The 16610-nt window shown below is 42.8% G+C and overlaps 1 protein-coding gene across 15 annotated transcripts in view; it reads left to right on the top strand.

Moving 5' to 3' along the window:
• Positions 1-16610, top strand: part of plecb (plectin b) — a 158776-nt gene that overhangs the window by 78378 nt on the left and 63788 nt on the right. For 5 of the 15 annotated variants that reach the window (XM_078253562.1, XM_078253561.1, XM_078253560.1 and 2 more), the window contains exon 1: positions 6595-10511. The exons of 9 other annotated variants lie outside the window; for them this stretch is intronic. In XM_078253562.1, coding sequence (XP_078109688.1) covers positions 6920-10511 — 3592 coding nt within the window. In that variant the 5' untranslated portion in view covers positions 6595-6919. Of the gene's footprint in view, positions 1-6594; positions 10512-16610 lie in introns of those variants that run through there. One more of the 15 variants, XM_078253563.1, reaches the window with a different exon arrangement.

Genomic DNA, 16610 nt, shown 5'->3' with positions numbered 1-16610 from the left:
GTCATTGGCTGTTTGCAGAACTCCCACCAAAAGCTGATTTCTATTACTCTAGTCAGAATGGCAAGAAACAAATTGTGCTTTTTGGACTGCAGGAATGTACTGCACGTATATATCCCTTTCAGGAAGTACTGGATAATAGGTGGAGAATGTTAGAGTGAGGAATACTTTGGCATACTCTGCATCAATCATAAGGAACATTATCCATTATTATCCACGCCGATGCTGTTCCTAGTGCTCGACATTGGCAAATCTGTCGCATTGCTGCTCCTACTGTTCGTCCTTGTTTACCCCCTCATGGGTCGGCTCCTGTCCAAGTCTGAGAGGCTGCAGGGGGCGTTGTACGGCTGGACACATACAGTTGAGACCCCAACACTAACACATGACTGACAGCTTGTTGGAGAGAGAGTAAGAATGAAAGGGGCTTGGCAGTCTTTTTAGGTGCTACTGCTTATTTTTGGTCGGTAAAGAGGGTGAAGGGAAACATAATCTGTGACTTCATGTCTTTCCACTCTGGAAAAGGAGAAGACAGTGTGATTAGTGACTCGTGGAGTTGAGAACACAAGCAGGGCCTGTCATTTTTACCTCAAGCACACATCAGTTTATAGAGTTTCCGTGTGCATTTATACCTATACTGTTGAGACAAAAGCCAAGAGTTGGCTTTTTTTTTTTTTTTTCAGCTCAAACAGTAGGCTATTCTACAGTACTTGTGACGTCCGTACAGTTTTATGTTGCTTGGCTTAAGCCCCCCCCTCGCTTTTTTTCTCCACTTTTAAACAGTTCCACAGACTTGATTTTTATAAAACAAAGGCTTTTACTGAGCCATATATAACTCCAAAGATAATTATAGGGCAAGAAAAGTTTGTGTTGGCAAAGTAACAAGAGTTCCTATAGTGCCTTGATTGATTTCAGACCATTACTTTGTCTATTGTTTTTGCCCCTCAGCTCTGAACAGAGCAAAAGCAGTTCTTCCTTCTACTGTAACTTGCCCATTGTTTTTACTTCAGTCATCCAAGAACAGTTGATTATTTATTTTTGCAGCAGCTTGAGGAATGCCAAAGACACCTCTCAGTCTCCCTCCATGCCCAGCAGCTCCTAACACACAGTGTGTCTTTGTCTGAAGTCATTCTGTGGTTTAACACACTTCTGTGGGTTTTTGTTTTGCGGGACAGTATATAGAGTATTTTTTTGTACTGGCCACCCCTCAAATTATCTCTAGTCCCTTTGGCTATCCATTGGACTCAGAGTTCCATACAAATCATAAATCTTTAACCCCACTGGGTCATCCCAATTACGCCAAGAGTGGCCAGGGACTAGTCAGTGCCATGGGTTAATCCTTGCAGCTTGATCCCTCTTGCATTTCAAAGGCTACTTTCTCTGCCTTTACAAGCACGCATTGATACTGTTGTTCATGCTGTCACATACAAATATCAGTCAAGGTTGTTGGAGGGTGGGATTAAAGCCTCACATGCTGTCAGTCAGCATGTTACAATTGCCAAGTCAACAAGTCAAGTTTATATATAGCCCAAAACAAAAACCTTTACCAAAGGGGTTTACAGTCGGTAGAATATGTGACACCCTAAGGCTATGTTTAGACAGAAACGATCTGAAGAGAAAACGCAAAAGTGGCGTTGCGTTCTCACTTTTTATTCCGCGTTTAGACGAGCGTTATGGGGGGGAAATCTGCGTGCATATGGTGATGCAAAAGTGTGTGAAATGCGATCTACCAAGTCTGCGCGCCTTCTACTTGTCTCTCTCTTCTCCTCCTCTCTCCCTCTCCTCTCCATAGTAGTGCGAAGCGAACAACAAAAGCTGACAGTTTTGTCTGGACACACGTGGCACAGACAGACACACACACACACGCACACGCACAGTGCGTTTTTAGCCTTTAGACGGGAACGCGACGGTGGAGCGTTTTTAAGATTTCCACTCTGGAGGGTGGTTTCACTTTTTTTGCGTTTTTAAGCCCCAAAAATGCAGTCGCTGTCTAAACGAAAGGCACATCTGATAAAATATTTTGTCATTTTCACCCGCAGCCATATTCGTGTGAGCAGGGCCTAAATCTTTAGGCCCTGGACAACTATAAATCTAAAATGATTATGTGAAAATAATATCAGAAAAATATGACAAATCTTGTATATTTGATGTTTTTAGTGTAGTCTGCAGCCATGCTAGCAGCTCTGTGAGGCTGTACTTAGGCACAGTGGTGCTTTGAGCTAAATGGTAATGTCAACATGCTTCAGTAATATGATTACAGTGACACGCTGCTGATGTTTAGTACAATGTTTACCATGTTAATTAATTTAGTGTGTTAGCATGCTAACATTTGCTAATTAGCACTAAACACAAAGTACAGCATAGGCAAATGGGAAATGTCTTTGAGCGCCCTGCCAGTTAACCTACTGGTGGCACAAGAGGAAAAGTCAAGGGGTCACATAAGTCAGGAAGCTTCATCCCTCCTCTGTACAAAATCCATTGAGTTGTTGAGATATTTCAGTTTCGACCAAAGGGATTGAACAACCATTTCTACAACCGTCCAAAACGGCAGACAGATCGTAAGCCCCACAGACCTAGCATGGCTAGAAAAACTTGAACATGTTTTACTATTTCAGTTAATATACATTTTTAAAAAGATGTGTTTCACATTTGGTTCACATATGATAGGTATGTTGTCCAATCTTATATCAGCTCCAGAAAAAAGGTACCACAGTCTTAACTGTTGTATTTACATTACATTACATTTACATTACATTTCATTTAGCCTAGGCTTTTATCCAAATTATTTTTATCCCTCCAGACTAAAACCTGCAAACTTGTGATATCAATACAAATGTATGTATGATTTCTTAAAGCGAAGAGAGAAAATGTGACTCTCTCTTTTAACACTTATTTCAGAGTCATTTTTATTTCCTGCCATAGTGCTCTTTAAGGCTATGGAGGCACTTTCACACTGTTTTGCAGTGTTTTTTTTATTACTTTTACTGTTACTGTTAAATGCAATCAATTGCTTTATAATTAGTTAAAGCAGTTACAATTGACTACTGGGAAAGCCTATAATTATTGTGGGGACAACCCCCGCCGCTATATGAAACTGTTTACAACTAACTAACTTTAGCAGGTTCCTGGGTCGTGCTCTAACATGTGTCGGCTCCGTCAGGGGTCACAGCTGTCCCCGACTGAGGGGGTCACTCGCCTAACTATACCCAGCCAGGGGAAAAGCTTCTCAAATAAAAATAGGTTTATCGTCCAGATAAAAAGGGAGCGCTCATGCATTGCAGAATGCTTAGTCACAAGTACAAAAGTGCAAGTCATGATTTGTTGTAGACTAAGGGCCTCCCTTCCAAACAAGATGCTTCTGTAGACAGGTGGATAAAACAGACGTTTTATCCACCTCCTGTGCTTTCACAATAGGTGCTTTACTTTTTGAAATGTATATTCAGAGCAGCATGTAGTGCTTTATAGCAATGTGCAAAAGTGTGTTCCAGTTAATACTGCTCACCTACAATCAGTCAGTGGCTGACAGATGGCAAATATTGCATTTGTTCCTGCTTTAAAAGCTAAATTAAACCTAAATGTTAACCGTGATAACTTGATCGTCATGTATGAAGCTAACCTGTACACTAGAATTACATGTGTCATTGGTTGGATGACTCATCACTCTAAGTTATTAAGTTTCGACAGCACACTAACTTTTAAAGCACATACGTTAGTGGTTAAGAAAGGCTCTGCTGACCTTTGCTGGAAGTTGTTGGAGTGGCTCCGATCTGATATCAGAAAGGGGGGCACGTGTGCACGCCCCACAGACCCCAGGGCAGCAAGCCTTTACGGTGGGCCAGTCGCCAGCCACCATCCCTTGGTGGTGACAAGTCTATTCTGGGACTTGAGGAGCTCTGAAACATTGTAGCAGAAGTGGACTCCTAACCAAGGAACTATTTAGATACTCTTTCCCCAAAGTCTTAATACTCCTTTATCTGCTTCAATCAATCAAATCATGTTTCCATTTACAGCTGTCTGCTGCATCTGTTTATAGACTGAATGAAATTAGAAGCCATTAGTTTTATCGTGAGCGTTCCCTTCTGAGATTCTATTTCGGATCAGTTATTATGTTCCTAATGTCACTGTAAACCTTCACACAGCTATTGTAACCATCAAGTCACAGTAAAAAGCAGCTACGCCATGTTCATTGCCAGGGTTTGTCAGGCCCCGTGATACAGTATTTCTCTTGGAGCGGGCATATTTGATATTTGGATGGTTCAAGGGGACTGGGCCTCAAGCCAGAATAAGGTCACTGTGGGAAGTTTGAAGTTCACTGAACACTTTGTGCTTAAACAGTGCATGAAATCACACTGATTTGCAGCCAGGAGAGCAAAGCACCATGCATGGTGATGCATATTACCCCAAAATGAGATAGCTCCAGGCTTGAATTATAACACATTGTTAACTGGCATGACATTGGGTTGATTGGTAATGTAATTGGGTTTTTCCTGTTTGAATACTTCCTTACAGTATATGTTGTTTTCATGACCTCTTAACTGCCAACTAGACATCCAGCAGTGTACCACAAAATACCAAATAGGTTTAGTAATAAAATGCTTCAGAATCCTCTTCATCTCAGTTATATACACTTACTTAAACCTGAGCTTGCAGATTCCCACATGTACATACACAGCCAGCTTTAACCTGCTGCCACCACCCCCGTCAGCCAAACTGCAGCATGTCAATGAAAAATTATTTGTTTCGTAATACGGAGGAATGCCGTTCTTGTACAATGCAAGAGTGTTCTTGTGTCCTTTGTTCCTCCACTGAAAAGCCTTATGTAATCATTAACTCAACATGCACCATTAAAGATAATATAACACCATGAGGGATGTTTTAGAGCATATCTGCTGTAGGTGGAGTACACACATGGCCTTGGGCAACACTTCCTAATCGGAGATGTGAAAGAATTGTTGTGTGACAGGTATTGTTTTTATGACAGCATTAGTGAAAACAAGTGAGGTTAACTACTGCCAGAAATGATTTTTAACTTGTTCATATTAATGTTTGCTTTGGGCTTTAAGCACATAACATGTATCATTTTACTCTGAGATTATTTTAAAATTTTCTGGATTGCTGGTGAAAGCTTGACATGTGCTAATGGTTTGTTCAGATTACAGAGTGTCTTTGCAAATAATGGTCTGATAAATGACAGTGTAGTCCAGCTGTCCAGGACAACAGATGTATGGTCTGCTGCTCCACTGCAGCCCTGAAAACGGATATGTGGCTCACTCAGAACTGGCTTACTTCATTTGACTGTTGCCATGGCAAATAAAATAAACAAACAGCAGGCGGAATCCATCATTTTGTCGCTGCTATTATTTCGCAACTGAATCCCTGTGTTCCAGCACAGTACCGTGTGCTTACTCTACTCTCCAGTATATCCTTTTTCTTTTCAGTGGGATAAGTGAACATTTACCCCTCTGTTCTATCCAACAAGGGTCACTTTTCCTTCCAGTTTGGCTTGAACACCAGCTGTGAATGGACACTCTCACTGACACAGAGAGACGAACTGGAGACAGATGTACAGAAGAGAGAAGTGATCTAGGGATAGAAATCTGATATCATGTTCCTGGGAGCGCGGAAAAGGTTAGCTATAATGCACAGCTCTTTATATAGTTGTGCAAGACAGATTCTTGGTTGCCAGCTAAATAGAGGCATGAAGCCCAAATGTTAGCTGTTTGAAGCAGCAGCACAACTTTAGGGTGCATATACAGTCTGTTGCATCACTTTAATGAGCTGGGAAACACTTATTAGTTTAGGTAATTTCCTTTATTTGGTGACTTGGTGACTATCCAACAAACACAGACTAGAATTAGAATAGAATTGAACTAATTTTGTTTCTCTCTCTCTGTCGCATCAAACTACCAGTGTGTGAGTTTAACTGTCATGCCAGTTTTGTCTTTTCCATATCTTGGAGACCATTTATGGTAATTAATGTATTCTCTCTTCACATGTCACCTTTGCTTTACACATTCACAAGACTATGTGACATGAGAACCGAAAGGCACACCTTGTGAAACTCAGTGATACCTGATCGGGAAATGTGTGGAACTAGACACTTTGTACTTGATGCTCAGGGCAGGATAGATATATGCCAACTGGTTTACCCTCTTTCTTCTCTAAACTAATCCCTATTTAGAAAAGCTCATTTGCTGGGCCGATGTGTGTGTAACATGCCTAAGGGTGTGTATCTGCTTAGAGGTGTGAGTGTACATTATATGGGAGGTGTGTGCTTTTGTGTATGGGTGGGCGTCTCCGTAAAAAGTCACAGAGCTACAGAGCATGTGCTCAAACGCACTTCATAGGTGTGTTGCTCCAGTAATTTGACTTGGCGCTATTTTTATTTCAATCAATTTATTGCATACGCCTTTTTTCTCTTACTTCCTACTTCCCGCTGTACTATTTGCTTTAGTGAGGATTTTTTTCCATGCCGTTTTTTCCTAAGAAATAGAGGGAGAAGGTAGGAGGAGCCAGACTGAGAAGTGTGCCTCACTCTCTCTCTCTCACACTCTCTCACACACGTTCCCTCTCTTCCATTCTGTCATTGCCATCTCGGCAGAACGGAGACTGTTCATTCCCAGCCACGCTGAAAGTAGTTGGGGAGACGGTACAATTTTGACTTTGTTTAAGTCAGATTTCACAGAGGAATACTCTTTTTCTTCACAATATCCAAAGGATCAGCAAGAACAAGAGGAAAAGAAAGTAAGAAACAGAGCTTACAAGTATTTCTTCTTCCATTTTCTTTCTAATTGAATTGAGAAGCACGTGACAGCTGGTTTTGCCACTGGATTCTTTCACACAAGACGTGAGCTTGCCTTATTTATCTTTCTTTAATATTGTTTAGTTTCAGTTTCAATTTGTGAGTATACTGACATAAAGCACAATGGTTGCTGGAATGCTAATGCCCCTGCTGGAACTGAGGGCCATCTATGAGGTCCTGTTTAAAGATGGTGTCATGGTGGCCAAGAAGGACAAGAGGCCTCAGATCAAGCACCCTGAGATAGAAGGTGTGAGCAACCTACAAGTAATCCGTGCCATGGGGTCTCTTAAGTCTCGGGGCTATGTGAAAGAGACATTTGCTTGGAGACATTTCTATTGGTACCTGACCAATGAGGGCATTGTTTACCTGCGTGACTACCTGCACCTGCCCCCTGAGATTGTTCCTGCATCCCTGCAGAGGATCAGGAAGCCAGCTGCCACCCTGGCTGTTGCCCACCGTGCACGGGTCCAATCTGTGGAAGGTCCTACATCTTATGTCCCTAAGCCAGGACGCAGGGGTGAATCAGAGAGCCAAGAGTCTTTGTCCGAGCGTCAAGGTTACCGCCATAGGATGATGGGTCCCGGAGAAAAAGAGAGCTACACTGATAGGACACCCAGGTTTAGGGGTCGTCCGCTGGCTGCAGAACCAGTCCGACCAAAAGCCGCATGGGAAGTTGAGGACCAGCCTCAGCCTTTGTCTAGGAGGGGGGACAACTTCAGAAATGAGGCAGCAATGATGGAGGAGAGCAGGCTAAAAAGAGTCTCTCGTCAACAGCCTGATGTGAGCAGTGAGAAGCCAGTGACAACATCACAGGAAAGAAGAGTATTCGAAGTCCAAAAGCAGAAGGCACCAATGTCTGTCCAGAGTCAGAAGGCAGCTTGGAAACAGGATGCGTCACAAACCACTGTGACATCAATGTCCTCCAAATCAGCCCTACCATTAACTGTGGCTGCTGTCGCTGCGGCTACAGGTGCTGCGACATCAAAGATTCAGGCTGAACCCTCTAGTCCCAAAACGAATAAAGAGAAGCTCAAGATTGCTGATGAAAAAGCTTCCATGAAGCCACGTGAAATGGTAACAAGAAATTCAGCGATCACAACACTTCGTGCTACAGAGCTCAAAGAGGAGAAGATGCAAAAGGTGATTGTGGATCCAATTAAATCTGCAGAGATCAAGGCTACAGCTGAAAGAACAACCGATAACATAACCCAGGCAGTTATCACAGTGGCTGATGCTCAGGAAACCTCCAAACTCCTTACTGACACTGCCACCTCCACACCTGCCATCCCAAAATCTGCCAATAAAGATGTCAAGGACGGGAAGACACAAAAGGTGATTGTGGATGCAGTTAGATCTGCAGAGGTAAAGCCTTCAGCTAAAACAGCAACTGATAACATGAAGGCCCAGGCAGTTATCAAAATGGAAACATCCAAACTCCTGACCGACACAAACACTTCCACCACTGTCATCACTGTCCATAAAGATGTCAAGGAAGAGAAGATTAAGAGAGCAAAGGTTAATGGGGAACCAGTTAAACCTGTGGAGGTGAAGATCCAGGTTGAATCCAAAATAGATCAGGAGAAGGACAAGAAAATTGCCAAAGGAACTGTCACTCAGGAGACCACCAAACCCCTACTCAGCAGTAACACCGGCGAGCCAGTATTGTCCACTGATGCAGTAAAGGAGATCTGTAAAGTTAAGGTGACTCAGAAGCCCATTGATGCTAAAGTGACCTCAGTGAATCTCTCAGCAAAGCCCAAAACTGATGAAGCGCCCCCGAAAACTACTATGGTGGAGTCCTCAATACTTGAAGTTAAAACTACTATTAGTACCATGACTCTCTCAGCACCTATGGCCAATGCTGAAGACGCAAAACCCGTCAAGGGGGGAGCTACAGTTACAGAGACTATTACAAAACATGAGAAAACTGAAATTATTACAAAACAGGAGAAAACTAATATTAAGGTGACTACTCATGTCAAGAAAGATGAGAAAATAGTGTCAGAAGCTGTCCTTAATGTCTCAGAAAAGGGTGCCACATTAGCACAAAAAGACTCCTCTTCACCTCAGCTCAATCAAAATGTTGCGACCACAGAGGAGGTTATGGAAACCAAACAAGTGGTTGAGGGAAGCTCTAAATCCAAACGGAAGAAAAAGAAATCCCCAGGTGAGATACCCAAAATTAGCAATGCTGAGGAACTACCTGACTCTAAGTCTGAGAAGGAGAAGCACTGTAAAGACAAGCCCCCTGAGGAGGTGGCTGAAAAAACCCTCCAACCCACACCAGTGATTACCTCAGAGCCTTTGACCGTGTGTACCAGCATGACGACTGAGGGACCTGTAGAGGCAAATAAGACTCAGGCTAAAATAGGTATTGATGGGGGGAAAATAAAGAAACAAACTCATGAGAATCTAATAATGGAAATCCCTAAACAAACTGAGGACCAGAGTATTTCTGAAGTAGCATCACTACAATTAGATCAGATCCCAACAGTGCCCCCGGTGGAGTTTCCAGATGATGCACAAGTAAAAGCCAAGGTAGAGGAAAGCAATGTCAGCAAAATAGCACATGGACCAATTTGCTCCAAGGACAAGCTAAATGCTAAATTGCCCCACACGGAGCCAGTGAAATCTGAGGAAATGACTGTGACTAAAGTGGAAACAGTGACAGTGCAGAAATTAACTCAAGTGCAGCTCGTACAAGCAAGTCCAAAACCTGAAGGGAAAAGCCCTGCGTCAGAATCTCAGAAACCCACAGTAGAGACTAAATCCCTAACAAACAAAGGGCAAGCTGCAGAGGAATCTTCAAAGGGTAAGAAGAAAGGAAGAGGGAAGAAACATGACACCATAAACACAAAGCCTGAAGCAGAGGCATTACCATCCACTAACATGACATCATTGCCCAAGGCCACAGTTAAAGACAGCTGGGTCACGACCTCTGAAGTAAAAGAACTGAATGTTTCTCCAAAGATGACTCCTGAAAGACTGTGCAGTGAGGAAACCAGGCAGGCAGCAGCTGTGCTCTGTGAGGCCCCTGCAGACAAAGGGGAGGTGGAGCCAGCACTACCCTTTGCAGAAAAAATCAAGCGGGAGGTTCCGAAACCAAAAACATCCTCCACTGCGAGGGAAGCACCCGCAGCCGAAGAATTAGCGTCAGCAGCAGCAGCAGCAGCACAGGCAGCTGAAGCTCCGGCACAGGCCAGCCCCCTCGACAAGCAAGAGGAGCCTCCCAGAGTTGCACAACATTCAGCCAGTCAGGCAGCAGAGCGCAGCACAGAGAAAAGGCTCTCTGTTTCTGAGGCCTTAAAGCAGGAGGAAGAGAAGAAGAGGGACTTGGAGGAGGACACACCCTCTGCCACTGCCACACCTGCCACTGCCCAGTCTGACCAGCTTCACCTGGGGGACACCTGTGAGTCTGTAAGCCCCGACACAGACGAGGCCGCCATGAAGAGGAAAATTGTAGTGGTAGAAGAGATAGTTGAGGTGAAGCAGGTTATTAGTCCCGATGCGACTGGGGCACAGTCCCCTCCTCCACCTGTACAACGTGAGGAGGAAGGAGATGGACTGGACCTGGATGTTCTGGAACAAATCGCCATAGAGCGTGCACTTTTGTCAGGGCTGTCTGGGGCCAGGGTGGAAGGAGCCTCACCTGAGGAAGAGTGGGACCACTCACTGGAGGAGCCAGAGGAGAAGTCATGGCCTAACTTCATTGAAGGTATGTTTGAATGTCTGCCAATTCACCTACTTCCTACCTTGTCTTACTCTCACTGTGCATGTGATGCAATTGCTCTCAGATCTAGACTCCCACCTTTCTTTGAAGAGTGGGAGGTCTTAGGTAAAGTATTTGATGACAGCTCTTTTGTTGCTTCTCCACATAGTCATGCTCTTAACGTAATACATACTCCAAAAACACTGCCATAGTGTAATTGTCTGTCTCTGGCGTCTCTGCCAAAGTGTTATTTGGGGTGATTTGATTACAGTTCATGGCTTAAAGATACATGTTATAAAGCCCAGCTTTTATTTTGTGACGTGGACCAGAGGCAGTCTCTCTTTAGGAACAGTTTCAGTGAGCTGGTGAGAAGAGTCAGTTGAGATGTGACTGTGATTTAATTATCTGTGTGTTTAAAATAGATTAAGTATTAGAAAACACTGTCATAGCACACCCATTCAGATTCCACACAGGCATTATGATACACAGAATCACAGGTAAAAGTTATACTTATAGATGTGTAAAAATATATACTTTAGCATTAAGTAAATCTTAGCTATAATTCACCAGGCTGTTTACATGCAGAACATGTGGCATTTCACACTTTTTTTGGGGGAATTCCATGCTTAAAAATTAATTCTATGCACATGTGTCAGTGAAAACAGTAATCTCTGGAGCCATCTCTTACTGTAGTGTTTGCCAAATGAGATTCTGCAGACCTGCTGTCATTCCAACAAGGTGGGGCTGTTTGCTGAGATTCAGCCTCGCCTGCTCCCTATAGAGATAGTTGTGCGTAAGTTAAAGCCAGACTTACTGGAGGTGTGGCGCTTTTGGGAGCATTTATCCTCTTTGCTCCAGTAAGACTGTGTGTTCTTGGCACTGTTTTCGGTTCTGTGGTTGTTTTCTTCGTTCTCTTCTCAGCCTGTCTTGTAAAGGAGATAAGCATGCCCCTTGCGTACCATTATGTACTGGTATGCGTAGGATATGGGAGTTATGCATGTGAAATCAGTAGCATATGCTGGCCTCCTTTGCTGGATCCGGAAGAAAAAAAACATTCCAGTAAAAAAAGAAAACTGTTACAGAGTGCCCTGAAAAAAGGTGCCATTTGATGTTGTGGTTGGTTCTGCTGAAGTGAAACTAATGAATCATGATGCTGAAGTATGTTCATGTGACTCTAGATTTCGGATGTCTAATGTTTCACAAATTTCAAAAGTGAAAAAAATTTGATTTTTTCACATTTTTGATTTTTTTTTAATCATGTGCATTTGGGTGTATAGCAAGGACTACACATGGGCGTTGTCTTTTGTGGGTGTGAGCAACGGACAACAAGTCAGGAAGTTGGAATAGCTTGCTCACAGTGCACAGGGTGTGTTTGTTTGGTTCCACATGTGACAGCAGATCTGGATTCAATAAGCAGCGTGGTTCCTGCATTTAATCTGTGCTACTCATCAGGATAACAAGTCCCTTTTGCACTTTTGATCATTTATGACTCACATATACAGTAAACAGCATATGCAACTATTATTATTATAAACAGAGCTTCTATTAAATGTATTGCTGTAAACTTTGAAATCTAAAAGAAAAGCTGATAATTGGAATTGGGAACATTTACAACTATTTCAATTCTGCTTTTAATTATGGAGTTCTGTGATGCTATAGACACAGCAGTGGCAGTCTATTAGATGACCACAGTGTTGGGTGACCCACTGCTGACATCTGCTGTCCATTACCAACCATTGTCATCTGTCACACAGACCCCATGCAACTATAGTCAGTTTTGATAAACTCCAAGTGTAATGGATAAGCCTTGTTTTGTTGTTGGTTATTAACCTTTGCAGGAGCAGGATTTATCCACTGTTGCCAAAGCAGTTATCCAGCTTTATGCACTGATGCCAAAGCAGTTTATTTTAGATTTCACCTCAGTAGAGTAGTGTTAAGAGAGGGTAGTGGTTTAAAGAGATACAATTTTCAGTACTGTAAACCCACTGAGTGTGGTATTCTTGGTATGTTAGCTAATCAAATAGCTGTCTTTCATTGCATCAGTGATTCGGAAACCAGGAAGAAGGAAAGTGTTTGGAAAATGGACTTGCGCCACAAAAATGTCGCTTTCAAAACATGGCCTCCTTATGCTGGTTTAGATTGCAAGGGAAGACTTTGACATTGCGTGTGGCACTTTTGATTTCTTGAATGGAGGGTGCTGTACGTGCCATATACAATGGACACTCTCAAGAGGCTGTTTCAACTCTGCCGAAACATGGCGTCACCAGGGGAAATTAGACTAAATCACATCCCAGACATGGCACTGAGGCCCGCTCCATGTTTTTTGTCTCTAAAATCATGCCCGATGCATACTTGTGTGATTGGTTAAATGAAGAGCTACAGTAGGCTGCAGCGTTGTGCCTTTCATTATGGTGGCACATCATTTTGATGTTATGACTCACCCGGACAAAATCTGAGAGCTTGAGTTATGAGCCTGGCCTTTTTGAGGAGAGAAAGAAAAAAAGAATAGGAGGCCACAATGAATGTTAAATCCCATGCTATCTATCAATAGCCTAGTGTTGTGAGTTGGCAGCTTAATTCTGCTGCTGCTGGTTCAGCTTGTTGACCACCAGCGATGCTTTTGCTCAAAACAGAGTCAATGTCCTTAGCTGCCGCGCCCTATCGCTTACTGCTCACTCCACCTGTGAAATCACTCCTAAGATTGCATTGCATTGCACTCATGAGTGTCAGAACATATCGGCCTACCTTTCATAAATTGAGCAAACATTTTGACAATGAAGACATGTCTGTGTGAGGGCTGAAAATACAGAGTCACAATGAAACTGTAGCAAGTCTTTTTGATAAGTCATGATTTAAATATAAAACAAGAATCAGTCATTTCCACCTTTGTGGTATCAGTTTAAAACTGTGACATTTTTTGAAAAATCAAATGATGCAGACGTGACTACACAGTATAATAAACAACCAATACTTATCATCTTTTTTAATGGGCCACGTGTGTGTGTGTGTGTTGATCCTCCCTCACAGGAGTTGTAGTTGCCAGTTTGAAGTGGCGCGTTGGCAAGTGTTTGATATCAAATTCAATAGCAGTCCATTGCAACATAATGAGGCTGGACAGTGACGCAGAATCAGAAATCTGTTCTAGCTGTATAACAGTTAACTAACTAAAGACCAAACCCCAGAAACAGAGGGATTGATACCACGTGGAATATATTGAGGGTTTGGCTGAGATGGTTATGATGTTAGTCATTTCCCAGGGTACATGTTGGGTCTTATTACAGCGGCTCATGACTAACTTAACTTCAGTTTTGCGAGTGAGTTAGGGGAATAGCTGCAGTCTGTAGGGTGTTTTTTATGCTTACTTCATGCAGTGTTTTCTCAAAAGAGACCTCACCACCTGCTTAGTCACAATTATATATTTAAGTAGAGGAGAACAGTGTTTACAAAATGGAGCTTCATAAATGTAGGGTTGTAGATTGACATAAGACGTATTCTCCTTCTGGACGCGAGCTTTGAATACCTTTCGGCTATGTGTCCTAACATGAAAGACGCGTGCGTGAGGCTCAGTCTGTTTAGGCACATTAGGATGTTCACGGAGGAATTCCTTGCGATCCTTTGTAAGGCCCCTACATGGTTTCTCAGTATAGCTGCCGTCGTTTCACACAGGGCGTCCATCTATAGTGTCCATGAGAGAAGACAATCCCAGCTCTACTCTCCAGACACTGGGTGGAATTGCTTTCAGCATGACGAAAAAGAGAAATGGAACCAGTTGTCTACACGACAATTGACGAAGCCTTATGTTATGTATGTATTAGGAGCTACTATATTTAGAGAATGTTGAGCATTGCTGTGATCCCAAAAGCAATAGGGGATGAACATTGAGAGCTAAACTGTCTAACAATCTGTCCATCAATAAACTCTGTGTGGCTATATGATTTAATAATTATTACATCATTCTCTCAGTTTTCTTATTTACTGGCTTTGTTGCTATTTCTGTCCACTTAGTGTAACTGCCAGTGCTTTTTCCCATAATAATATATCAAGCTCAACCCATCTCATTTACAGTTTAAATGTCAGACATTGAGTAAACTCTCGTTATAAGTAGGGCTGGGCATCGCCAATGATTTCCCAAAACGATTTGGTTCTGATTTACAAGGTCCCGATTCTATATTAATAAGGTTAAGGAAATTTCAGTTGTAATACCAATTTTGCTTAGATATAAAATAGATTTTCAGGGAACTTATGCTGTAAATTGTACAAGCAAGAAGCAGCCCTCAGATATGTTTTAGTAATGCACCAGGTTCATTTTTAAATTAAGAACTGACCCCCAAAAGTATTTTTAAAGTACTTTTTACATACATCCATTATGAAAAGACATATATTAAAAAGTCGATTTCTGGATTTTATGAATCGATATCAGATCACTCGAACAAAAAAAACGATTTTAAATGGAGAATCGATTATTTTAAGCCAGCCCTAGTTATAAGTATTGCATCATGAGAGGAACAGAAGAAGGAGAGGAAATTCCTAGATCACCAGAAATTAGAAGTGCTGAAATCAGCACCAAAGTTAGACAATTAGAAATTGGTTTTTAGAGATGTATGACTGCATCACATTACTTCACATGTTGTAGTTGTGTTTTGTCATCATTGAGTAAACCATACTGTATGAGCACCAATGTTTCTTGTCGTATAAAAGTGATGAGTCTACTTCTGTGTGTGCTGACAATGTTATGTCCAAATGATGCCTCTAGCATATGTTGAGATCAGAGAGTTGTGACTTAATATCACAAAATAAGCCTCATCATCATCAAAGAGAGCGGTAGGAAGAGAGAGAGAGAGAGAGAGAGAGAGAGAGAGAGAGAGAGAGGGAGGCTTGTGTATGTACTGGGTGTCTCTAGGGGCCGAGTGTAGCCAAGTGTCCTGCCACAGCTCTTCCATCAGTTTCTAACTGTGACACTGTGTGATCATCTGGCTCTGGTGGATATTTATAACCCTCAGTCAGTTCCAGCCCGCTCCCCCCCTTACGGCCACCCACCCCTCTCAGCCCTCTCTCGCCCCTCGCCCCCTGCCTTGGCGTGTCGTCCCTCCTCCCCTGCCCACGGGAGAGCAGGCTGACGGATCCGAGCAGCAGGCGCAGCCTGTCAAAATTCAATACAAGTGAGAAACAAGGCAGTTCAGAGCAAACAACAAACGGGAGCTTCTCCTGTCCTCTTCATTCCCGCTCTGTACGGTAAAGCGCTCTCCTTCTTTGCCCTCGTCCTCCTCTTCCTCCCTGTACCGTCTCTTTAGATGAAGATCATACCTGGTAGGTCCACAGAGTGGGGTTGCTGTGGCGTGTCTGTCTGTGTCTAACTGCGTTTGTCTGTCTGTCTGGCTGCTGACCGTCAGTGAGTTTTTTGGCAAACGCACCGTGTGAAATGTTGTTGTGTTTCCCGATCGGCGCTCATACTCAAACAGGACAGACGCACACATTTAGAGTAACCTTCAGCTACTGCAGCACAGATTGTATTCCACATTTAAACCTGTCTACGACGTGACTGATTGAATTGTGAGTGAGGTCGGCTGCCTTGTATATTTCCCTTTATTTGATGGTATGTAGATAGAAGTGGCTGAGGGCAGGGGTTGAGTTGTGAAATGTCACCCCCCCCTCCCCGCTCACTTCCTTCAGGAGGTGTCCCTCCTGTCAGTCATGACATCTGATGGACATCAACAAGCAGAGGAGACTTATAAAGAGTGTATTTTATTTAAAACCTTTTAGTTAGTCTGCGTGTGAGAGACAGCCGTGTGTGTCCGTCTCGGCTATTTCAGATTGCCACAAAACCGCGACCACCTGCTATCGTATCTATCCCAATGCATCTGCTGATGTGTGTGTGTGTGTGTGTGTGTTATTGTTGTCAAAAATAAATGTAGGGCTTTTTAAATTTGTAGTTTGTATTACCTTATTGCAGTGTCACCTGTCTAGTTGTGCTTTTTTTAATGTCATACAAAAAAATCTTGACACTAGAGCTGCAAAGATGATTCATTTAATAGATACGATGTCAACTATTAAATCAATCGTCAACTATTTTGATTATCAATTAATCGGTTTGAGTCATTACAAATT

Source organism: Sander vitreus, chromosome 6, assembly GCF_031162955.1.
Source record: "Sander vitreus isolate 19-12246 chromosome 6, sanVit1, whole genome shotgun sequence".
Taxonomy (NCBI): domain Eukaryota; kingdom Metazoa; phylum Chordata; class Actinopteri; order Perciformes; family Percidae; genus Sander; species Sander vitreus.
This window is presented reverse-complemented; position numbering and strand designations above follow the sequence as displayed.